Raw genomic sequence first — 26,718 nt, forward strand, 5'->3', positions numbered from 1 at the left:
CAGTGGAGTCTAGAAGGGATAATGCTGGGTATAGAAACAATGACATTGATATGCTTTATACAAATGCCAGGAGTATCCGGAATAAGGGAGAGGAATTGGTGGTGCAGATAGCATCAGCCTGGCCAAAAATTATTGCAATCACTGAGACGTGGTTGAGAGAAGGGGTATAACAACAGGAATAGAAGTCGCTGGGTATAGCATTTTTCATCAGGATAGGAGGGGAAAGCATGGTGGTGGGGTTCTGCTTATGATAAGTGATGACCTATGTCCTCTAAGAGTGGAGGCTTTGGAAGGAAGTGAGACAAATGATTTTGAGAGCGTATGGTGTGAGGTAGAGGTAGGCAAGACAGGATATTTAGTGGGGTGTTGCTACAGACCCAGGAGCACAGAGGATGGGGACCAGGAGATATTTAGACAGCTAAGTTTGGCAAGTGCAAGAAGAATGACTGTTATGGGAGATTTTAACTACAGTATAAATTGGAGAGAGGGAGATGCATGTAGCAATAGGGGAATGGAATTTCTAGAATTCTTGAGGGACAAATGTCTTAGGCAACATGTAACAGAGGGAACAAGAGGTTCAAGAGTTTTGGATTTGGTTATAGCATCAGAAGAGTTGATAATAACTGAGATGACATCTCTCCCACCAGTTGGAGAGAGTGACCATATGGTTTTGACTTGGAAAATGAATAGACATGCAGGAGTATCAAAGAGACGGGAACGCAAGTGGAATTATAATGCAGGTGATTATAATAGTCTTAGACATCAACTTCGGGAAGTTTCATGGAGGGAGGAATTGGAAGGTCGGGATATCATTAGTGCGTGGGAAATTGTGAAAGAATATTTGTTAGCAGCAATGGTAAGTTCTATACCACGAGTGAAGAAGAGGACACAATTTGGAGTAAAGTGGATGACAAACAATATTAAACAGGAATTGCATGCTAAAAAGAGGCTATGGAAGAGATATAAGGAGACAGGTGAAGAGAAGATACATGAAGAATATAAGACACAGGCCAAAAGAGTGACTAGTGTGGTGAGGAAAGCGAAAGTGGAATATGAGAGGAGATTGGCGCTAAGATCCAAAGAAAATCCTAGGGAATTTTTAAGCTATGTGGCCAGTAGGAGGAGAAATGACTATGGAAGAATAATATTGTGGGATAAAAATGGGAACAGAGTGAATGATGCAGAGGACATAGTGGAATTGTTCAATGACCACTTTATTGGAGTATTTCATCCTAGAGGAGTCAGTCTTAATGCTAGAGGGATAGGGCTGGTTTGAGCTTTAGAGGTACAGGAGGAGAGTGTGTTTCAGATATTGAGTACTCTGGATGTCAGTAAAGCTGTGGGACTGGATGGTATTTCACCACGAGTTTTGAGAGAATGTGCTAGGGAACTGACAGTGCCTTAACCTGGCTTTTCAATGAAAAGTCTGGCTTCGGCAAAGGTGCCCAGGGAATGGAAGGAAGGTAAGATAGTGCCATTGCATAAGGGTGGTAACAGACTGGAAGTGTCTACTTATAGGCCAGTCTGTGTGTCATCAGTAGTTGTTAAGATCTTGGAGAAAGTAGTGAGGGACCGTATACAGCATTGGGCAGATGAGGGTAATGTTATCTGTGAGAGTCAACATGGATTTGTGAAGGGACACTCTTGTTTTAGCAATATGCTAGCCGCTAGCCTTTTATAATAAAGTTACAAAGAACATTAGATGAGGGAAAGGCATATAATGCAATTTTCTTAGATTTAGCGAAGGCATTTGACAGGGTGCCACATGATAAGCTGATATTTAAGTTGCAGCACATGGGTCTGGATGTCAGATTGGTCAACTGGATTCAGGATTGACTGTCTGATAGGTATCAGAGAGTTGTGTATGGTGGAGCAGTTTCAAGGAGGCAGAGGGTTACAAGTGGGGTCCCACAGGGCTCAGTACTAGGACCTATATTGTTTAACCTTTATATCAATGACATTGCCAGTGGATTGCAAGTGGATATTCAGTTGTTTGCAGATGATGCGAAGCTGGGAAGGATTATTAGTAATTGTGCAGATGTGGTATCCCTGCAAGAGGATTTAAATAAGCTAGATAGATGGGCAAATGAATGGGGGTTGTCAGTTTAATGCAGCAAAATGTAAGGTTTCGAGGTTTGGGAAACATCGATGGGATGCTGCATACTCTATGGGAGGAGTTATACTGGAGGAAGTAGGGGAGACAAGAGATCTTGGATTGATGATTGATAGAAACCTGAAGTTTAGGGGACATATTGCAAAGGTGGTGAAGGTAACACAGAGGATTGCTGCAATTATGAGAAGGACACTGACCTGCAGAGATAAGAGGGTTATCATTCCGGTGTATAAGAGTCTGATCAGACCACACTTTTCTCAGATTTGGTCCCCAAGATTTGAAGGGGATAAATTAACTGTGGAAAGGATACAAAGACGGATGACAAAGATGGTTTCAGGACTGTACAAGGATAGTTATGAGGATCGGCTGAGGGAATGTGGACTGCAGAGTTTGGTGGATAGACTTTTAAACTGTTGAGAGGTGGCTACAGGGTTGACACTGGGGAGTTCTTTCGCTCAGTTGAACAGCGGGAAGGAGTGATGACAAGAGGCCATTTCTGGAAGTTACGAAAGGAAACTGTGAGCAAGAGGGTAAGGAGTGGTTTATTTGCGTGGAATGCATTGCCTGATGTAGTGGTGGGAGCGAGAACGGTCAATGAGTTTAAGGAGTGGTATGATAGACTTTGTGTTTCTTAGCGGGGGGGGGGGGGGGGGGGGACCTCCGCTCGAAGAGTCTTGACAGACTTTATGTTCTTAGGAAGGACCTCCAACGATGAGTCTTTTGACTCCATCGAGGCGTGAATAATAGTAATCATATTCTGACCAACCCATTCTTGAATTTTGTCTTTATCCAACTTTTCCAATACTTTTACCACCACTCCTGAGATGGTGATTGGTCTGTAATTAACTACTGCAGTTTAAGAGCCACCTTTATGCAAAGGAATTACTTTGCCTTCCTTCCACTCCCTAGGGGGACCATACCAGAGTTCAAACTTAAGTTAAATAACAAGTAAGAGGCGTTGACAATTCCTTTGCACATTCAAGCAACAACCAAGCTGATATTCCATCTAAACCTACAGCAGTGTTTGCATTTAAATTATGCAATATCCTAAGTACCTCTGATTTATTAACTTCAAATCTCACATTAGTTATTGCTACAAGTACAGAGATATCCTCACTTGGGTGATAGACTTTTGAAAAGTGATCACTCAGTAACTCTACAATTACATCTGAATTGGTCATTCAATACCATCTGCCCCCTAAAGTTATCCTTCTGTAGTCATTCTTCCTTTTACTTGCAACATAGTGGAAGAATTCTTTGGCATTACTCTTGATCTCCTTGGCTAAGGTCTTCTCATAATCTGATTTAGCTTTCCTTACTATGCTGGAAACCTTCCTAGCTTGAGCCTTGTACTGTTCATGGGTGTACTGATCACCTTTCCCCTTGTAAATTCTCCATAACATTTCCTTTTTTGCAGATCAAGACTGATACTACTACTACTCATCTATCTAACGCCTACTTTGTTTGTCTTCCTGACCATGGGAGAAACATTCTGATATTGACATCCTCAGATAGCCGCTGATTTTATCCCATGCACTGCTAACATCTTTCCCCTGCAATATGTTCTGCCATGGGATGGCTGTAAGCTCACTCCGAAGTTTGTTATAATTATCTAACCTGCAGTTCCATATATATATATATATACCCCTTCTTAAGAGAGAAATCCACAAATTTGGCAACTCAAGTCAATACCGCATGATCACTCTCACCAATTGGAGGTAACGAGGACACCTTACTTATGCATATGTTCTCTGAACCAATGGCCAGGTCCAACATTCACACACCACAAGTCCCTTCAGTTATGTGCTGTTTCAAGTAAATATCTCTTAGAAGGTGTATGAATTCCATTTCCTTTTTTTGCCACATGATATTTCCTCCTTCCAATTTATATCACCATAATTAAAATCCCCCATAATAATCACTGATCCTGCCATCATTGCACTAATTTGCTAATGCATGAATTCAATATCATCCCCTGTACCCCTGGCATAAAGCAGCAACCAACTGCATATTTGGTTGCGTTAGTCACTATTTAACACCAGACTACCTCAAATGAATATCATTCGCACGTCTATCCTCTTGATATACTACTTTCTTTGCTATAATAACTTTTGTTTAATCCTTTATCCAAGTGTGAACAAACAAAGTTTGCGCCTGAAAATATCTTCAGGACTGAGGTAAGGTAGTACAACACCAGGCAACTAGTAGCAAAGTGGCCTAGCTACCATCACTCCTATCTCAGTATCTCACATAATGCAAAACACATCTCCTTGTGGATCTCTATAATGTTATGCATTAAGGGAAGGGCCACTACCCATACTGGTTTCGACCTTTATTGAGGTCTTGTCAGCGGGAGCCAGGACCTGAAGTGGAGATACCAGGCAGAAGCAACGGCGAGGTCATCTTTACCTATAGGAGTTGCCATAAGGTGTGCTACCTTATTATTAAATTACTCTGGATTTAGAGAAAGATGTTGAAAGTTTATTTTGCACTTGGTTGGACTATATTAACTTTAGTTTAATCCTTTATCCAAGTGTGAGCAAACAAAGTTTGCTCCTGAAAATATCTTCAAGACTGAGGTAAGGTAGTACAACACCAGGCAACTCGTAGCAAAGGTGGCAAAGCTACCATCACTCCTATCTCAGTATCTCTCATAATGCAAAACACATCCTATAGGTAAAGATGATCTCTCCATTGCTTCTGCCTGGTATCTCCACTTCACAGCTTGGCTCCCACTGATGCCAAGTGGGATATAGGTCGAAATAAAGGTCGAAACTGGTATGGGTAGTGGCCCTTCCCTTAATGCATAACATTATACATATCCGCAAGGAGATGTGTTTTGCATTATGGGAGATACTGAGATAGGAGTGATGGTAGCTTGGCCACCTTTGCTACGAGTTGTCAGGTGTTGTACTACCTTACCTCAGTCCTGAAGATATTTTCAGGTGCAAACTTTGTTTGCTCATACTTGGATATAGGATTACACTAAAGTTATTATAATCTAACCAAGTGCAAAATAAACTTTCAACTTTCTTTGGCTGCAACTCATCAGCTATCGATAATCAACAGTACTCTTCCCCCATGTTCTATCTTCTCTATCCTCCCTGAAATTACTGTATCAATCACATTCAATTCCAGTAACCACATCTTCTGCTGACAGCCAAATTTCGCTAATGCCTACAACTTTTGGTGAGATTGCATTGACTAATGCCAAAAATTCTTCCCTCTTATTTCGAATGCTTCTTGCATTAGTATACAAAAATTGCAGATTCCCTCTTGTACCAGCTTTAGAACTGATACACATGTCCCTAATTAGTCCCATGCCAATTTTTATCTACTCTATTCTGCTATTTATTCTGTGAATAAGGATCAACAAATATACAATCACTGCATAAGTTTCTCCTTCTTACACTCAACCTTTTCAATTTTAGTTTCCCTGCCCAATTTCTACAACTTGTTCAAAAAACAGTAACTTCTTCAATTGCTTAAGACCTTCTTGTTTAGATGCAACCCATCTCTTGCATACTGCTGTCTTTTGCCTTCAAACACACTCCAGACCTCTTTTTTTGCACATTCTTGCGATCATATCATTCATTATCGTCACGTGTCTACTTAACTCATAATTGTCAAAACGAGGCAGCAAACGCACTACCCTCCTTTCTTTCAGTGTTGCATGGTGATCAGCATTCATTTTAGAAATTATGGAATTTACAACTGCGTTATAAAAAACTTTTTTTAATTTCCTGATGTTTAGATCTTCATATTAAGATCATCATCTGGAGCATATACAAATATACAGAACAAGCTGAGTTACTTTACAATACAGTAAGCTAGAGAAACAATGATTAGATCACAGGTTATTCTACTGGCATGACCTCTAGTGAAGAAAAAAAAAAAAATTATTTAGAAACTACATCAAGCTAAATTCTATTTATGATAACATGAATAAACATTCTTTCTTATGGATAGTGTTCTTTCAGTAACAATGATGTCCTATTTTTAGCATTACAATTGTTATTTTTGATTTAGGATCCTGGATTATCTATAGTCGTGTTTATAGTTACTCTTATAGAGAGAGAGAGAGAGAGGAAGGTTCCGTGGGTCGAATATTTTCCTTCCATATTCGACCCACGGAACCTTCCTCTTTAAGAGTAACTATAAACAGGACTATAGATAATCCAGGATCCTAAATCAAAAATAACAATTGTAATGCTAAAAATAGGACATCACTGTTATTACAGAAAGAAAACTATTTATAAGAAAGAATGTTTATTCATGTTATCATAAACTGTGATTGATAAATGGTGTTTGGTTGAGTTCAGATTGTATATTACTTCTAAGCGTTACACGGTGTGTGGAGGTGAAAGTAGAATAGTGAAAAAGATGAGATTAAGCAGTTTAGATGTTTCAAAAATGGTTAGTTACGGTGAATGTACTATGTACGCTTGAGATGCTGAGGATATATGTGTAGAAGGTGATAGCAGATATGGGAGAGTGTGAGTATTTAAAAAGTGTAACATGCTTATGGACTATGAGATAACTTTGAATGTGAGCAGCAGCAAACAAAAGGCAGATCTGAGATAATCACTGTAGATACAGAAGCACACCAAGCTGATGGAGAGATAGTGTGGGAAAAAAGGCAAAGTGGCTGACAGTAACAGCAAGATAACATTGCAAGAATGATGGCAAACAAGGGTATGCTATCTTGCTGTTGTGCAATAATGCATGCACTTGCTGATAAGATAGGAGTGTGAAAAGCAGAAAAAAAAAAAAAGGAGTGCAAGTGATAGCAAGCACGAATGGCAACAAGAAAGTGATTGAATAGATAGCAGAGCTGGTGAAGATGAGGCAAGAGATGAAGTGTATGCACAGTGTATGAGAATCAGATTTCAGATTTGCATGGAAGAGTGAGAAAGAATGGTGCAAAATATGGACACGTGAAAGAGACAATAAGTGAATCAAGAGTAGCTCTCCATATAGGGATTCAATTATTAGAGAAGAGGTGAATGAGAAGGTGCACAAGGTTTGCTTTACTGGAGGTGGAATAAGAAGAGTGACTGGATATGAGAGTTAAGCAAAGGAAAGAGTTGTTAGTGGTGGTAAGAAAAAATGAAATATTTGGTTGGGAACAAGGAAAATGTAAGAATGGATATCAGCAGGTTGTTGAAGAGAGTAAAAGATAACTGCATGGTAGGAAAGGTAGTCAGTATGTTGTCCAGGTATAACAGTGGTGAGTAGAGGTGGGGAGCAAAGATCATGAATGGTATGGTAGCAAAGAAGTGCAAGAAAAAAGGAGTACATTTTGTGAACATGTGGGATGGATGAAAATGCATAACAGAAATGGAATAGTAATGAGTGCAGTGAACAAAAGAGCTGGAGAATTTTAAGAGGTGATGTGCAAGACCAGAGAAGTAAAGCAGAAGAGCTTGTGAATGAAGAAGCAAGTAGTGTGTATGAAAACAATGAGAGGGCAGAAACATAAAACATACAAGGAATGAAGAGGGGTGATCCGGGTGGAGAAGGTGATACTGCATGAGGAGTGTGCATGCTGGATGCAGAAGTCGGACAAGAAAGGATTTAGATGACATAGGATATAGGGAAAATGTATGGGTGTGGTGAGAATTGTAGGATTGGTGGTGACAGAGAGGAACGGCAAGGGGGAATTTTGAGGAGGGTCAAAGAAGTGGTGTCCATGAGATTTCCTGTAGAACTGGAAATCTATTATGTTTGCATACAAATGCAAGAGGTACCCAAAATGAGGGGGGGGGAGACAAAACTGTTGCATTGATTGGTTGGATGGGGATGATATACTGACAGGAACACAAATGGAATGGTATAATGTCTTTATGAATCAAGGCAGAAAAGGAAGAGTCATGCCTAACTAAGGTGGAGATGCAAGGGGCAAAGAATGGCAGTGGTTTCAAGGCAGTAAGGTATGAAGCAGAGATGGACAAGATAAAATATTTAGTTGAATGTTGATATAGACCTGGTTATGTGGAGGGCAGTGAGAAGGAAATGTGTAGGCACATAGAAAAAGATGATCATTATGGGAGATTATTAATTAAAATAACATGGATGGATGAAGAGGCAGTATCTACTTAGGATATATGACCATCTCATCAGAAGAAATTATCATTGGAGTGTCAAATCTTCCAGTTGGTGAAAGTGACCATGAAGTGATCACTTTTGCGGTGACCAGCCATATGACAACTTCCATGAAAAAGGGATTATACACAGAGCTACGAAGCTGGTGATTATGACAAACTCAGTAGACAGCTTGCAGTTATACCATAGAGTGGAGAACTGAATGAAAAGGGGATCAATGCTGCTTGGGCCCTGTTCAGGAACTGGCAGAGACAATGTCTGAACAGAACATGTTCCAAATGGCAGGAGGTTAAATAGGACAGGTGTGAAATAGATGAATAAAGAGTAAAGGCAGGCAATCTGGACGAGGAAGAAATGGAAGGCAGTGCAAGATGAATGGTAATAAATTATTATTATTATTATTACGTAACACCTCCAGAGAGTGCGAAGACTCATCGAAGGAGGGGAACCTATTCTACACTCTGTCTCCACCACTAAATCCACCAACTACAACTACCGTCATCATATACACCAATGCCATCTACCACCCATCATCACCACTAGTATTTTCACAGACAATCACAAACATCCATACCCACGGCAGGATTTGAACCCACAGCCTTTTGACTGGAGAGCGGATATCCTGACCATTCAGCCAACCAGGCTGGCCATAACCAGTCGTAAGGAGCACAAAGAGATCAGGGAAGGTGACTCACTTGGTAAAGGTAGCAAAATTACAATATGAGCAGCAGTCAGTTAATGAGGTGAAAAAAATCTCAGGATTTTCTTTTGATATGTGGCCAGTAGAAGAAAGAATAATTATGGAAGAATGACACTGGTTGGTGAAAATGGCAGAATGAAAACTGCTGCAAAAATATAGCAGGTGTTTAGGAGCAATTCATAAAGGTATTTCATTCTGAATGTGACATGATGCAGAACATGGATGCATAGGAAAAGGAAGAGGAGACACTAATAGTGAATGATAACCGAGTATATGAAGAACTGACTAAACTTGATGTTAATAAGGCTGTAGGACTTGATGGCATATCATGTGTTTGTTTTGAGGAAGTTCCAGGAAGTACATTAAATTTTTGGCATAGCTTTATCAACATATGTTCATTAATTATTCTATATAAATTTATTCAGCTAACTTAATACCATACCAGCTATACTAATTCTGTTTATTTCCATATTTAATTTGCCATCTTAACTAAAAACTGTAGCTAAATAGCTAAAATGTTTTTACTTGTTTTATAGGTTCACCTTTCAGGATACAGTTGATGTTTTCAATATTTCAACTTATGTTCATTGCCTTTCTCTTTTTATTGCTGATTTTGATACCAAATTTATTACAACAGTTATTCAATTTAGTCAGGGAATCTTGCAGATGTGCTGGATTTATTCAGAAGTATAACATCATCTGCATGAAGAGCTGAGAATAACATCTCCAATTTTGATATCATATTAATACCACTTTCCTCAATGTGATCCATATACATAATGAATAACAGTAGAGATAACGTGCACTCTTGTCACACATCTGATTTTACCTAAAACCATCTTCTGTATCTACTTCAATTCTAATTGTTGAATTACAGCTTACATAGAGACTATGTATTGCTTGATATATTGTGTAAATGGGACATTTCAACTGTAGTGTTTTGGAGAGAGCTTTCCTTTTGACATCTTGTCACGTGCCTTTTCCAGATCTACAAAAAATGAATACAATTCCTTGTTATATTCCCAAAATTTCTCATCTGTTTGTCTTAAAGTAAAAATCTGATCCTGACAACCTCTAATTGGCCTGAAGGCCAAATAGAGGTTGTCAGGATCATATTTTTACCAAGCTATCTTTCCACATCTTTCTCACCAAGCTTCCCTTTCCACAATTTTGCATAAATCTTACCAGGAGCACTCAGTAGGGAAATACCTCAAATTCTCAGTTTTATTTTCCATTTTCTAGAGCTATACTCCAATCATCTGAAATTCGATCCTCTGACCAGGCCTAAATTATGAAATGCAACCAGTGAAAAAACTTTATCTTTTATACCTTCATACTTAAGCATTTTTGGTCAAATTTCATCTACTCCAGATGCCTTTCCACATTTCAGGTTTTTGATTTCTTTTTCTCTACTTCAAGTATGGATAGGTATTCCTGACTACATTCCTATTGGGAGTTTTCCACTATCATGCTGACACTGCTTGCTTCATTTAACGATCGTTAAGTAATTACTCCAGACATCTAGAATATCTTTATCTTCAGTTTTTATGATGATTTGAACAACATTGAAGAACAATAGCCTCCAGAATATTTTACCACCTTCCTGATATTTAATTTCTATGTTTTTACCAAGTCATACCAATAAAAGTCATGGTTTTCCCCATGACTTTTATTTAGCTAATTTTACAAAGTGCTTCACTTTCTTAGATTTTTCTCTGTATTCTCTAAGAATATAAGCTGACTTACTTGCCAGGAACTTTTGATATGCTTTCCTCATCCTTGACTGCCTCTAATTTCCTGGGTCCATCATGGAGTTCTGATTTTTCTATCTTTACAGACAATCTCACCATATGCCTCTCTGGCTGAATCAATCAATCAATCAACGTTTTCTTCAGGGCTTGCAATTGAATCTCCAAGGACTGATTCTTGTTTTCAAACTCTTTAATTTTTTTCTCTAATGATATTTGTGTATTTGAGTCTACAATTCACCTCTGAAACCTGATCAACTTTAATTCGTTTTAAAACTTTCTTATATACTCTTCTGTTCAATATGAAATCCAGTTTTATTCTGCTCAAAACTAAACAGTGATCACTTCCTATTTCAAATCCTCTGTATATGCTTGTGTCCTGAACAGTGGGAAAACACTGCTATCAACTATAACAGTCAATCTTGCATCTTCTCTCCATGTGAATTTGTGCACATTTTTATGTTGAGACATGGTTAGTGATAACTAATCCACATGCAGAATAGAAATCCACATAATTTACCATTATAATTAGCTTTGCGTTTTTCCCCAAACATTTCTATATGACTGGTAATCATTTCCTACCACTGTTTCATTTTATTCTGTTTCATTTTATTTGAACTGGACAATATTTTATTATATTGCCCACATCACTCTACCTGATATTGTCTGCTATTCAGGATTATCCTCATATTTAGTGTTGAATACTATAGTTACTCCCTCTTTTCCCTGATTGTTATTGACTGAATATAACATTTTGTATTTGTTGCTTAGAAAGATCTCATTTTTGTCTTCTTTGTTTGAGTCCTGCCTATTATGTCAATCTGGTATTTATCCAATTCTTTTGCTAGTTACACTTCTTATCCGTTGATGCTTCTTATGTTGAGAGTAAGAATCTTGAACTCTGCTGATGTTGAATTGAGATGTGTTCAAGTAGCCAACTTTGTGCTGTTCATTCTAGTTCCCTGACAAAAACAACAGGGGCTTTGTTTAAATGGGCAATGCCCCGGCCGTAATGAAATCCTGTCATGTTGTACCATCATTTTACACTGTGGTTTAAGCCAATAGGAATACAATTTGGTTGGCTAAATCCCAAATTGCTAGTCTATCAGTGTTCGTTTGGTATCTGAGTAGATATCTAACAGGGCTCATCATGAGAAGGTGAAAAACTGGATGTTAGGTCAGGAGCCCGGGTCCGTTCTCAACATTCCTTAAAAGGTTACATGGAGGTCTCGTCCTAATTACAGTGGATCCCCGGTTGTCGAATGCCTCTGTTCTCGAACAATTTGGCTCCCGAACATATTTTCCAAACAAAAAACACCCCGTTTCCAAACAGAATTTCGGTTCCCGAACATGCAAACAGCAATCACGTGCTAAGCTGTAAGGGAAAGCATCAGTTACGTGGCAGCTTTCGTTTAGTGCAGACACCTGCTGGAATTTGCAGTGAGTTTTCATGATTTTCTTTGTGTTGTTTTTTTTTCCCATAAATTATTAATTACGCTACCATGGGACCGCAGAAGAATAGTGATAGCAGCAAAGCGAAAAAAAAGTTGTTAGAACTACGATAGAGATGAAAAAAAAAATCATATCCAAACATGAAAAATGGCATTCCTGTCTCAAATCTTGCTATGCAGTTCGGTATGGCGAAATCAACGATATGTACAATACTCAAAAATAAATAAATAAATAAAATTAAATAAAAAATAAATGTTTTTATGGAAGGGGACTCGCCTTAGTCACATTTCCACTTATGCCATCAACTCTCCTCCGTACGTATAGTTAAAGTGAAGTTAAATTTTCGTTTTTTTTTAATCTATTTATTGTGTTTATTCTTTTTGTGTAAGATTTTATGCATTTTCATTATGATTGTATATGATCTTATGCATGAAGTACTGTTGTAAAGGTTTAAATAAACAATCATCCAGGGTTGTTCGGGAATGGATTATTCCATTTTACATTAATTCTTATGAGAAAATGGTTTCAGTTTTCGAACAGCCTTCGGGAACAAATTAAGTTCGACAACCGAGGCTCCATTGTATACAGCTTTGAACTCTAAGCATCCCCCCTGATAGTCAGCATGGGTTTGCTAAAGGAAGATCATGTTTTAAGCAATCACCTTACTTATTTTAAGAAGGTGACGAATACACTGGATGCATATATACTGTGGTATATTTAGTTTTTACAAAGGGATTTAATACATTACCACAGGACATGCTGGTAGTTAAACTAGAATGAATAGGGTTGGGTTGGACAGTAGATTAGTACCAGCAAGTTGTGTATGGAGAAGCTTTATCTCAGAAGAGGAATGTCACTGGTGGTGGTGGTATGTGTATACAGCTTTGTATACAGCTTTGAACTCTAAGCATCCCCCCTGATAGTCAGCATGGGTTTGCTAAAGGAAGATCATGTTTTAAGCAATCACCTTACTTATTTTAAGAAGATGACAAATACACTGGATGCATATATACTGTGGTATATTTAGTTTTTACAAAGGGATTTAATACATTACCACAGGACATGCTGGTAGTTAAACTAGAATGAATAGGGTTGGGTTGGACAGTAGATTAGTACCAGCAAGTTGTGTATGGAGAAGCTTTATCTCAGAAGAGGAATGTCACTGGTGGTGGTGGTGTGTGTGTTCCAGGGATTTGTTTTGGACTATTGTTCTTTAACTTTCATGTTAATGATACTGGGAGAGGTTTGAATGGCAACTTGTAGTTGTTTGCTGATGATGTAAAGTTTGGGAGAACTATGAGGAGTAGATGTTGTGGCTTTGCAAGAGGACTTGGCACTGGCTGAATGAGCAAGTAAGTGAGTTTAGGAAGTCAATGTTACAAAGTGTAAGTGTCAATTGGGAAGCAAAGATTATACAGTTAGTGCAGCATATACAATTAGTGAGAATATCTTAAAGGAGATGGGGGAGATAAGGAATCTGGAAGTGAATGCGAACAAGGAATCCAAAATTTTGGAGAAACACATTGCTAAAATCATGAGGACGGCACAGTGTATTATAGCAATGGTACAGAGGACACAGACGTGTGGAAGTATGCTGTGTTTCCATTGTATAAAGCTTTGATCAGGCTGCACATGAATTACTGTGCGCAGATTTGGTCATCTGGTTTTCAAAAGGATGAAGAGATGTTGGAAAGGGTTCAAAGACAACTGACTAAGGTAGTTCTGGGTCTCAGGAATGCTGAGTATGAGGATAGATTGAGAAAATGTAAACTGCAGAATCCAGTGGATAGGATTGGTATCTGAGTAAATATCTAACAAGGTTCATCATGAGAAGGTGAAAACTGGAAGTTAGGTGAGAAGCCCTAGTCTGTTCTCCACATTCCTTAAAAGGCTACATGGAGGTCTCCTCCTAAGTCGGTAAGGAGTAATTACAGGATTCATGTGGATGATTGTTCACAGAATGAGTGGAGATAGAGGAGAACAACAGATAATACCTGAAGTTGTATAAGAAGTTGCGAATAAGGAGGTGAGGAGTAAGTTATTTTGTATGAAGAGTTGTGGACGATTGGAATGAATTGCCAGATAACGTAGAGAGCAGAGACAGTGAATGCATTTAAGGCAAGGTATGATGAATTATGTGACAGTGTGACCTCTCACAATGAGTCTTTGGACTACATAGATGTCCGATGATGATGATAATAACCATGGGGTCATTATATCCAAATTTTGAAGAACATCTTCACAACTACACAGAAAAGTCAACTGTTGGATACAATGAGAAGTGACAGCACAATAAAGTGTGTTTCTAAAATACTGTTTTCAATCTTGGTTAGATGATAAGCGGGTTTTTTTTTTTTTTTTTTTTTTTAAATCATGTTTCATGAAGTTTGAGCCTTATAGATTATTTTCTCTTAGCAGATGACACAAACTTAAAAGCAAATCACACTAGATGCAATCTTCATGCCTGATCTCTTCACCATCCATCATTTAAAAAAAAAAAAGGAAAAAAATTCAGAAAATGAGCAGTTTTCATTTTAAAAGATGAAAAGAGATAAAATAACTTCTGCTCCAACTGGTTCTTAACAGGTATTCAAGGAGATGTCTGAAAAATATTTTTAATATGCTTCAAGAACATCACTCTGATGTTAATTTAGACTCCATTTTCCTGTTCTTGTAGTCTATACTACATAGGTGTCAGACTTGAAGAATTTATGAAATAAGAAAGAATGAACATCTAGCAATGTGTAATACAGAAGAGAAGAAAACTTGAGACTTGATTATCATCCTACACAAATAACACTGCTGAGAGAAAGCCACTATGTCCCATCTTGAAGAAAACTTCCTTTTAAGTTGTATGAAGGAATCCACTATCACCATTAACTCACACATTTCTCTCTCAACAAACAACAAACTAAGGATTCATCGTGGGTGATGTCTGGAAGGAAATGACTGATTAAATCTCTCACAACATAACTGAGTTCAACTTTTCAAACCATCACCTCCAAACAATCCTAGAAAACATGTGACACATGGCACACATCTCTAATTTCTCATTCTTTGACTTTTAATATTCGAATAATCTGATCCAAGTGTTTAAAAATTCATATTTAACTTGCAATCATTTACTTACATTACACCCTAAAGAAACCATTCATCCACTGTGGCATTAAAAGTTATAACCATACAAAAAAAATTCAAGTTTTTTTGTATGGTTATAACTTTTTAATAATTAAACAAAAGCCAATTCTTTATCAATGAACTCACAGTCGTAAAATTCTATTCTTAGACATGAACAAAGTTTCAACATTAATTATTTATGATAATATACTGTATGATAATATCACTGAAATGGCAGTCTAAATAAAAGAAGTGAATTACTGTTTATGCCTCTGAGTTTCTTCTTTAATTTTACTTTGAAACTCCTCTTCAGTTTCCAATACCTATAAAGATAAAGAATCAAAAATATAATAATGCCACAAAAATTACACATGCCTAGCTAAATCAGGGTAATCAACAAATAGGACTGGCAACCAACTTGCATGATGTAAAAATTAAGCACTCATAGAAACAATACAACACAATAATAGAAGATGCAGCCAGATTGTACAGATCTGAACAAAAAATAAGAGCAGAAAAGGCACTGAAAACATCATCATCATGCTTGTCAAGGATGCATAGATTTGCCTGTTCCAGCCTTAGAAGTCATTGTTAAATCTCTTAAGAGGACATCCTGGTTTTCTTTTTCCTAATGGTTTTGTAATTGGTAAAAAGCTTGTTTTGGTAAGCTTTCTGTTTTCATTCTTTCAACATGTTCCATCCATTTATGTTTATATATTTTAATTTTTTCTGTTACTGGTTTAATTCTTTTTCTTTTTTATTTCTTTTGTGATTGAGTAGAGTATACTTCGCAGTTTTTCTCATAAACTTCATTTCAGCTGTTATTAATCTTTGTCTATAAAGCTGTTATTAATCTTTGTCTATAAAGCTGTTATTAATCTACCCCCCCTTATTTGGAGTAAAGGAAACCGTGCCAGCGAAAGCTTTGTGGCGAGGAAGAACAGAGTGGTTGTTACTTTTCCTAGGGAGAGTTAGGTGGAGTTTTGGAGATACTAAAGAAATATACAGGGCCTGTATAAGAAAGCAGATTTTCAGTGGTTTGCAGTATTTGTTCACAAATTTAAAGTCGCCTAGTAGATGTCTCTCTTGCGCAAGAAATTTAGGAAGGTAAAAAAAGAAACCTTTCCTTATTCCTGCGTACATTAAATTTGCGTCCCGTACCTGGGATTTTTTCTGTACCTTCCAGATGTGATACTTTAAGACGTTAATTAAAAAAATGGCGAATTTTTGGGTCTTGTTGACTGGTGGCGGGAACTGCAGGTGTATGACCTCTTCTAGTGATAGCATCGGGATTCCTGTGCTGTGCTCAGTCTTTGCCAGACGCGTTGGGCTGGTGGGCAAAAATAAAGAAATGCTCCACCGTTTCCACGCCCCGGCAGACATCACAAAAGGGATCGCACGGACTGGGTACGTACCTAGATTTAACCTGTTTCACCGGGAGCTGCCCATAAGCTATTCGCCAGGCCAGATCCCGATGAAAAGGCTGTCCCCAGCTATTCTTGATGTTTTTAAAGAGAATTTCATTGTTTGTCCCGAGGTTTGGTGTATCACGCCTGGAGAGTTGGAAGAAATCCCAGTATACTGCTTTCGGTTTGTGTGTGAGGATTTCTGTTCCTTTGTCTCTAAGTACTGTGAGTGATTTTACTAGTGTGCGGTACCACTTGGGCACAACCCTTGCACGGGGTCCAGCATAGTCCATGGTTCCAGAGAGGGGGAGGAAAAGTCCTATAAAATATCTAATTAGGAGGCCTGAAATATGGTTTGAGTTTAAGGCCTTCCGTACGGTTTTGAATGTATTTGCATAAAGCAAGCTTTTGAGATCAGGCAGAGCGTACCCCCCTTCTTCATGTTTTAGTTGCAGGTATTGTTTTTTAACCTCATGTTTTTTTTCATTCCAGAAGAAATCTATGAGTTTTTTGGATAATTGGTTTTTTTGTAGCAGTGTGATGCCTGTGATATTGACTGTGTGCATCAGCATTGGGGTAATGATTGTTTTTATCACTGTGGCTCTGCCATAAAAGGAGAAAAAGGTCGGTTTGAATAGACTTATCTTTTCCGTACTTATTTCCTGTAATTTTTTAACTGGTAAAGCAAACAAAGTTTGCGTCTGAAAGTATCTTCAGGACTGGGGTAAAGTGGTACAACACCAGGGCAACTCGTTGCAAAGGTGGAGCAAGTTACCAACACTCCTGTCTCAGTATCTCCTATAATGCAAAACACATCTCCTTGCGGATATGTCTCATGTTATGCATTAAGGGACAAGGCACAAATTTTTTTTGCTCACACTTGGATAAAGGACTAAATTGAATTTATTATACTCTAACCAAGTGAAAAATAAACTTTCAACATCTTTCTCTAAATCCAGAGTAATTTATTAAAAAAAAGGGTGGCACACCATTTGGCAACTCCTATAGGTAGAGATGACCTGCTAATGCTTCTGCCTGGTATCTCAACTTGGGCCTGGCTCCCACTGAAGAGACCTCAATAAAGGTCAAAACTAGTCTGGGTAGTGGCCCTTCCCTTAATGCATAACATGAGAAATATCCGCAAGGAGATGTGTTTTGCATTATAGGAGATACTGAGACAGGAGTGTTGGTATCTTGCTCCACCTTTGCAACGAGTTTCCCTGGTGTTGTACCACTTTCAGGTGCAAACTTTGTTTGCTCACACTTTGATAAAGGACTAAACTGAATTTATTATACTCTAACCAAGTGAAAAATAAACTTTCAAGTATCAAAATTTAATAAATAAAAGAAAAGGAGAAGAAAGAGAGAGAAATGCTTCCAGAAATTACTCAGTACTTCACTAAAAAAGTAACGATGAATGACTCGGACCCAGTTCCTGGTTGCAGTAAGGATATTTTTGATAGACTCAGTCAGTTGGAAAAGAATTCCAGTGAAGATAGTGAACATGCTGAAGAAACTGTCACCCAAAGACAATATAGAAGAAACAATAAGTGAAGATACTGAAGACATTTTCGCTAATTCGGAACGTGAAGAATCTACTACAATAAGTGTGTTTAATTTTGATGATTCCGAACTTTGGCCGGAAACAATTTCTTATACAACAAGTCAAGCCATTTTAGAAACGGGTCATAAACAAATTAAAGAATTTTAATTTTCCACGCGATTCTTACGGACAAAAATTTTCATATACATATTATAAAAGGCATTTAAAAAATGGCGAAGAATACAATAGAAATTGGTTAATTTATTCAGTTTCAAAAAACGCAGTTTATTGCTTTTGCTGCAAACTTTTTGAACTTTACAATTCCGAACATAATAAATTTATTCTGGGATTTAATGACTGGCAACATCTTGCAATGTACCTGAATCGTCATGAGAAAAATTTATATCATTTGAACAATTACAAAAAATTGGATAGAATCGATTACATCCTTAAGAAATAAAACTTGTATTGATCATTTGCAACAAACAGTTTTAGATAATGAAAGGAAACGTTGGCATGAAGTTATAAAAAGAATAATTTTTGTAGTACAGTTTTTAGGCAAACAAAATCTGATCTTTGTGGTAAAAGTAATAAACTTTAAGATCGCAACAATGGCAATTTTTTAAAATGCATTGAGATATTAGAAAAGTTTGATCCTTGTATATCGGAACACACGTGATGTGTAGCTAATGATCCTGACTTTAAAAATATGCCCTCCTATTTAGGAGATAAAATTCAAAATGAAATACTCACTTTATTGGCATCAAATATTAAAAATAATATTATTAACCTGTGTCAACAGAACAAATATTTTTCAATTATTTTAGATTGTACTCCGGACGTATCACATACTGAACAAGTAAGTGTGATAGTCAGATTCGTCATTTCAATTCAGGATATAAAAGTGTTGAAATACATGAACACTTTTTAGCATTCTATCCAATTTTAGATGCTACAGGAGCTGGATTGACAATATTTCTTACTGATTTACTGAAAAAATTAAATTTAGACATAAATAACTTAAGAGGGCTATGATAATGGTTCCAATATGCGCGGCAAAAATATAGGTTTACAGAAAAGAGTTTGATTTAAATCCCCATGCATTTTATGTCCCATGTTCAAATCATAGTCTAAACCTGATAGTTAATGACACTGCGAATATCAATCATGAAACTATTGGTTTCTTTAATATATTACAAGAGTTATGTAAATTTTTTTCCTCTTCTGTTTACCGATGGAATATTTTAACTACTCATGTAACTGATTTAACCTTAAAGCCATTATCTGAAACACAATGGTCGAGCAGAATGGATGCCATAAAACCTCTTTATAAATATTTGTATGATGTACGATGCTTCATTTGAAATTTGCAATGACTCTTCAAAACTGGACGAACAATCCAAATATCAGGAAGAATGTCTAGTTGAAAAAAATTGCTACATTTACATTTATTTGTTGTATTCGAGTTTGGTATGATATTTTAAATCAAGTCAATTTTGTCAGCAAAATACTACAGTCTTCATCTATGAATCTCCAACTTACTTTAAGTGCATTGAATGATCTAAAATCAATTTTTAAATGATTATAGGTCTGATGAAACTTTCAAAGAAATTGTAAAAAGCTCAAAATTAACTGCAACAAAATTTGATGTAGAACCTGCATTTTACAGTAGTAGACCACTAAGGTGATGTAAAAAGACAACATAATTTGATTATGAACATGAAAGTGAAAATATAGTAGATCCTGAAATTTCATTTAAAGTAAATTTTTTCTCTGCATAATAGATCAAACATTAGAATCTTTGCAGGAAAGATTTACTTTATTAAAAGAACATATGAATTCATTTCAGTTGTTGTATTTGTTAAGTACTTCACAAAATAAAGAACATTTATTATCTTGTTGTAAAAAGTTACGACAAAAATTAACACGAGAATCATTCAGACATTGACACAGACAATTTATGTGAAGAAATTTTACACTATCAACCATTTATTTCTAATTTTAAAAACTATATATATCAGATAATTCAGTATATTTATTCAAACGACTTAATCACAGTTATCCAAACTTTACAATTGCTCTTCGGATTCTTCTGTCATTACCGGTATCTGTGTCCTTTTCTAAACTTAAAATTATTAAAAACTACTTGCGTACAAGACAGACTTTCAAATCTTGCCATTATATCAAAGTCAGATATTTTGGATCAACTTGATATACATGAGATTATTCGAGAATTTTCATTAATGAAAACTAGAAAAGTTCAATTCACTAAATGATTTTTCTTTCTGTTTAAATATTTATTTGCCTATTTCTTTACCTAATAATGTTTAATATGTTCCTGTTTATATTATTATTATTATTATTCCTGACACCTCCAAGGAGTCCAAAGACTCATCGCGGGAGGACACCTACAGCTGTCTACCGGCCACCACAAGTAGTTTTTTTTTTTGTCTGTAAATTGCGTGTGTTCTGAAGGGCCGATTTGTCTGTATGCGGGATGAAAAACCTGAGTTTCCAGGAGAAAAAATCCTGCTACTCCGTATGAGATCGGCTAACTCACCTTCGATTGAAATCATGCAGATAAAGATTCCTCCCATCGCGACGAGAATCGAACTTAGGCCTATTCCAATCGAAGGGCGCAATATACCGTCGTTCTTCCAATTGCGCTACGGAGCCACTTGTAAATTTATCTGTTTCTTATTTATACCTATACAAAGTACAAATGACAGTGATTCTTGCCAAATAAAATATAGCTAGTTTAATTTTGTACCAAAAAATATTTAATATTTTTGTTTTTATAAAACTGTAAGTTTATCTGTTAATTTACATAAAACTATATAAGGTGCAATTCGCAAATGATTTCCTTGCCAAATAACAAATTTCTTTATTTTTTTTCAAAATTATTTTTGCTGTTTTTGTTTCTGTATTCTTCTTGTATGTTTTTATACATTTTTTTTTGTAATTTCTGCTTTTGGTTCAATAAACTTATAATTAATATATTTTGTATTTCATTTTTACTCACTGATACGTTTTTTTAAAGTGATTTTTTATTGTGTGTGAGGGGGGGGGGGCAACTAAAGTTTTGCACACAGGCGCCAGACACTACTGGCGCACCCCTGTATAAGACTGAATTATTACAAGAAGATGGTGTAAAAATACTTTATCAAAATAGAATAAAGAGCAATTTCAAATAAATGTTATCATTAATGAAGAAAACATAGATTCTCATTTGGGGAAAAATTCAAAATGAACATTAAATGAATAACATATAAAGCACTGGGACAGAAACAAACTGGAAAATAAAACAAGTTGAATTCCTGGGTATACTGAAGTAGTAAAAGAACTATCAGAAACCAAAATAAAACTGCATTTAATAAACTTAAAAAACAAAACAATTTAATAAACTTAAAAAACAAAACAATTTAATAAACTTAAAAAACAAAACAATTTAATAAACTTAAAAAAAAAAAATTTAATAAACTTAATAAACTGAATAAACAAGATACAACTAATATAGCCAAATATAAAGAATATAAGAATAAGAAATGAAATAAATAACAAAATAAGACTCATAAAGCAAAATTATTATTTATATGAGTACTCCATGGAGTCAAGACTTAACGCAGGAGACCAACTCTATCCATTAACACAACACCTATCATCTTTCTCCTTAAACCTAATTTTTATTCAAAATTAGGTTTAAGGAGAAAGATGATAGGTAAATCTTATAGAATCCTTTTAGTAACTTAAGCTGTTATCATATCCCCTCTCTTCTGCCTGTCAGATAAACTCTGCAACCCAGACACACACCCTCAATCCATCCTCATAGGGAACATTCCGCAGATCTGGTCACTTGTCTCTAAATCCTCTCCATTGCCTCCCTAGCCCAAGAAACACAGGTGACCAAATCCGTGCACAGTAGTCAACATGTAGCTGAGTCACAGCCTTATAGCGGAATAATAATCTTCCTATGTTTACTCGTCAATGTGCTCTTCAGCATCCAAGTAATCCTTTCTTGCAATACGTCCTCTGAATTTCAAATCTCTATTCAATATCAACTCCAGATCCCAGCCTCATCAATTTCCTCTAAACTAGAACCATATGATATTTCAATATGATACCAAATGTGTAATAAGTGCATTACCTTACATTTTACAACACTGAATTGACAACCATTGTCCTTTGCCCACACTGCCAATTTATTTAAATCATCCTGTAAAATATCTACATTGTCTTTATCAACTATTGCACTCCATAGTTTTGCATCAACAAACAACTGAATATTCCTCTTCAAATCTGCAACTATATCATTAATGTACAAACTAAAGAGAGTGGTCCCAGTACAGAGCCCTGGAGCACTCCACTAGTCACTCTCATTTCCCCTATATTCCACTCCACCATATCAGCCATGCTCTATCCATGCCACCAGCCTCATATCCATTCCCATTTGTTCTAACTTATGTAATAGTTTTCCATGCAGAATTAATTCTGTCAAATGCCTTTGCAAAGTCCTGCAGTATCATGGTGTAGCTTTCCTTTATTCAGTTCTGCTGTCACCTTAATCATAAAATGCAAATAAATTACTGAGGCAGAACCTATCTTTACAAAGCCATGAGCAAGCAAGAAGTATAATTAGTATGTATGATATATGTATATATATCATATATACATCATATATTCCTATCTACCCATTCCTGAATTTTATTTTTAACCAACTTTTCCAATACTTTAAACACCACTAGAGATACTAATTGGTCTGTAATTTGCTACTTCTGTATTGGAACCACCTTTATGTAATGGAATTATCTAACTCTCTTTCCACTCCCTTGGAACCTTGCCAGAGCTGAGACTTAGATTAAGCAGATTCATCAGAGGCATTGCAAGTTTACTTGCACATTCTTGTAGCACATGAGCTGACATAACATCGAGGCCCACTACTGTATTCACATTAATGTTTTTCAAAATATACTGAGTAACCTCCAGTTCATGATGAGATGATGTGAGCATTGAGGTAGAGTAACCTCTACCTCAATGCTCACATCAGTCTCTGTCACCTCAGTAACTGCAAAGTCAGTAACTGAGGTGACAGAGAAATAGCTCACTTAGTAACTGAACTATTTCTGCTGCTTCTGTCACTTTCCCACAATCAGAACTGAGTAAAATTATCTTTCATAATTATTCTTTCTCTTACTTGCTACATAGTGAAAAAACTCTTTTGGATTTACATTGCCTGCTTAGCAAATTTTCTCTCAAAATCTGATTTAGCTTTCCTTACTATACTAGTCGCCCTTCTTGCTTGTGCTTTATAGGGTTCATGAGCATGCTGATCACCTTGCTGTTTATATTCCTTCCATGATACTTTCTTTTTTTTTTTGCAGCTCTTGCTTTATATTGCTAGTCATCTACTTAATCCCTACCTGGTTTATCCTCCTGACCATTGGTATGCACTCTGATACTGCCTCGTGCAAACAGTTCTTGATTGCTTTCCATGCAAATAACATTCATCCGCAAGCAAAAATCAAGTTAAGCAATATAGTATCTATATAGTATCTACATATAAATAAAGTTACAATATTACACATAAGTCAAACTAGCAAACAATATGTTGTTTATATCTTAACGGTATATATTAGAACGCAGAAAAATAAGTAAATAATTAATTTATTGCTGATATTTCACTGGTGATATAACCAGCATCTTCAGAGCAAAACAGTTTGTCACAGTACGCGAGACTATAACAACATGGTGTAATCAACGGACTAGTTAAACAAAATTGTAGCAGCAATACAAAGACTAGAGTTCTGATTTTGTGCCCTCTATCTGGGGGGGGGGGGGGGGAATGCAGCTATCACATAAGACTAGAGTCCTAAACAGAGAAAAAAACCAGTACTAGTTTTTTCTTAAGATGACTGTCTCCCAGATTTTAGGCAAATTTATACAGCCATATTTGTTGAGATTTGGAGTGCGTTTCAGGGCTTCTGTTGCCTCTAAGAACAATCTCTGACTTGTAAGAGCTTCTGTGCAGTACTTTTGTGTTCTTCCAGTTAATCCTGTGTGCAGGGGTATCCAGAGCATGGTCTGCTAGGCCCAACTTGCCATAGTGATAATGTCGGAAGAATCTTTTGTCTTCGTTGATGTGGATGTTCACAGTTCTTCCTGTTTGACCATAGTAGGCTTGATTATATGAGCAGGATACTTCGTAGACTCCTGGATGTGATAGAGGGGGAATGCTGTCCTTGGGTGAGCAGATAAGGGTTGCTAATTTGCCACATGGTCTGAACGTGGTGCATAGTTCATGTTTATTAAGAATTCTTGCAATCTTTTCGGATGTGCCTTTAATGTATGGGATGGTGACTGTTTTGTTGCAGTTCTCTGTGGTGGATAGTGGGAGGGGTTTCTTAAGAGCGTTTAATATTTTGTTTATCTTATGGGGATTATAGCCATTGGCCAAGAAGGTGTGGCGTAAGTGAGCCAGTTCAGCAGCAAGAGCATTGTCATGGAACAGATTGCTCTCACTCTGTGGGTTAGCGTTTTTAAAATGCCTTATTGTTGAGAAGGGTGATGGTGTGATTGTTTGTGTAAATATCTCAATGTATGTGTGGGCTTTCTAAAAACTGAAAATGATAAGGAACCATATGGAAGACGTGTGATAAGTGTATCCAGGAAGGGCAGACAGTTATTAGCTTCCAGTTCCATTGTAAAGTGGATTTTTGTATGTTGGCTATTTAAATGTGCTAAGAATGTTTCCAATGTCTCTAGGCCATGTGGCCAAATAGCAAGCACATCGTCAACATAGCATAGCCAAAGTGTTGGTTTGAGAGTGGCTGTATTGATTGCTAGTTTTTCCAGGTGTTCTATGTAAAAGATGGCTGGGGGGGGCATGGCTGTCCCATCTATTTGTTTGTATATTTTTCCTTTCCATGTGAAATATCCTGCATGTATTGTGAATTTGAATAGTTCAAATATATCAGGGGGGGGGAGTGTGACCTCAGTAGATTGAGGGTTTCTATTAGTCGTACATTTGTGAATAGTGAGGTGATATCAAAGCTTACTATTAAGCCTGAGCTTTTCATGGTATGGTGTTGAAAGATGCTTTTCAGGTGGGCTGAATTTTTGACATAGGAGGGAGATCCCCATAAGATAAACAAAATACTAAATGCCCCTAAGAAACCTCTCCCACTATGCACCACAGAGAACTATAACAAAACAGTCACCATCCCATACATTAAAGACACATCTAAAAAATTGCAAGAATTCTTAATAAACATGAACTATGCACCACATTCAGACCGTGTGGCAAATTAGCAACACTTATCCGCTCACCCAAGGACAGTATTCCCCCTCTATCACATCCAGGAGTCTACAAAGTACCCTGCTCATGTAATTAAGCCTACTATGGTCAAACAGGAAGAACTGTGAACATCCGCATCAGCGAACGCAAAAGATACGTCCGGCATGATCACTATCGCAAGTCAGGCCTAGCAGACCATGCTCTGGATACCCCTGCACATAGGATCAACTGGTAGAACACAAAAGTACTGCACAGAAGCTCTTACAAGTCAGAGATTGTTCTTAGAGGCAACAGAAGCCCTGAAACACACTCCAAATCTCAACAAATATGGCTGTATAAATTTGCCTAAAATCTGGGAGACAGTCATCTTAAGAAAAAACTAGTACCAGTTTTTTCTCTGTTTAGGACTCTAGTCTTATGTGATAACTGCATCCCCCCCCAGACAGAGGGTGCCAAAATCAGGACTAGTCTTTGTGTTGCTGCTACAATTTTGTTTAACTAGTCCATTGATTACACCATGTTGTTATAGTCTTGTGTATTTTGACAAACTGTGTTTTGTGCTCTGAAGATGCTGGTTATATCACCAGCGAAATATCAGCAATAAGTTAATAAATTAATTATTTACTTATTTTTCTGTGTTCTAATATATACCATTAAGATATAAACGACATGTACAACGAACACGTCTGTCCACTCGTTTAGCAAACAATATGCATGCACAAAAACCAAGCCAAGCAATGCAGTGTCTACATATAAATAAAAGTACAATGAAGGTGACAGCAATACACAAGATCAAAGCTACAGCAGTACATAGTCAAAAAGTAAATAATATGTATGTATAAAAATTAAGTTAAGTAATGCAGTATCTACATGTTACAATCAAATGTGTTTGTACAAATTAATTTTTTGTACAAGGTTGAAAACATCATGCAAAAGTGTTTATGGCTTAGCTAGATACTGTTGATAGGGTGTAGTGTAGAGGCAGCTTGTCTCACAGTGAGGCTTAATAAGGGCACTCATTCAGTCATTTTGCGGTAGGCACTATCGCTACGCTAACTATTCCTGTAGCATAGCAAGTGTAGAAAGAAGTTTTTCCAAGCTTAAACTGATTAAAAATTATTTGCGAACAACAACAACCAAAGAAAGATTGGTTGGTCTAGCAACTATATTGATACGGGCAGACATAGCTTATAATTTAAATTTAGAAGAGCTTATAAATAGTTTTATTGTGCAATATCCTCAT

At 36.8% G+C, this 26,718-nt stretch overlaps 1 protein-coding gene across 2 annotated transcripts in view; it reads right to left on the minus strand.

Moving 5' to 3' along the window:
* Positions 1-26,718, minus strand: part of SMC5 (structural maintenance of chromosomes 5) — a 752,645-nt gene that overhangs the window by 534,698 nt on the left and 191,229 nt on the right. For both annotated transcript variants that reach the window (XM_090391623.1, XM_090391622.1), the window contains exon 8: positions 15,497-15,558. In XM_090391623.1, coding sequence (XP_090247749.1) covers positions 15,497-15,558 — 62 coding nt within the window. The remainder of the gene's footprint in view (positions 1-15,496; positions 15,559-26,718) is intronic.

This window comes from Typopeltis vanoorti, chromosome 4 (assembly GCF_054136105.1).
Source record: "Typopeltis vanoorti isolate ZY-2024b chromosome 4, IOZ_Tvanoo_1.0, whole genome shotgun sequence".
NCBI classification, from domain to species: Eukaryota; Metazoa; Arthropoda; class Arachnida; order Uropygi; family Thelyphonidae; genus Typopeltis; species Typopeltis vanoorti.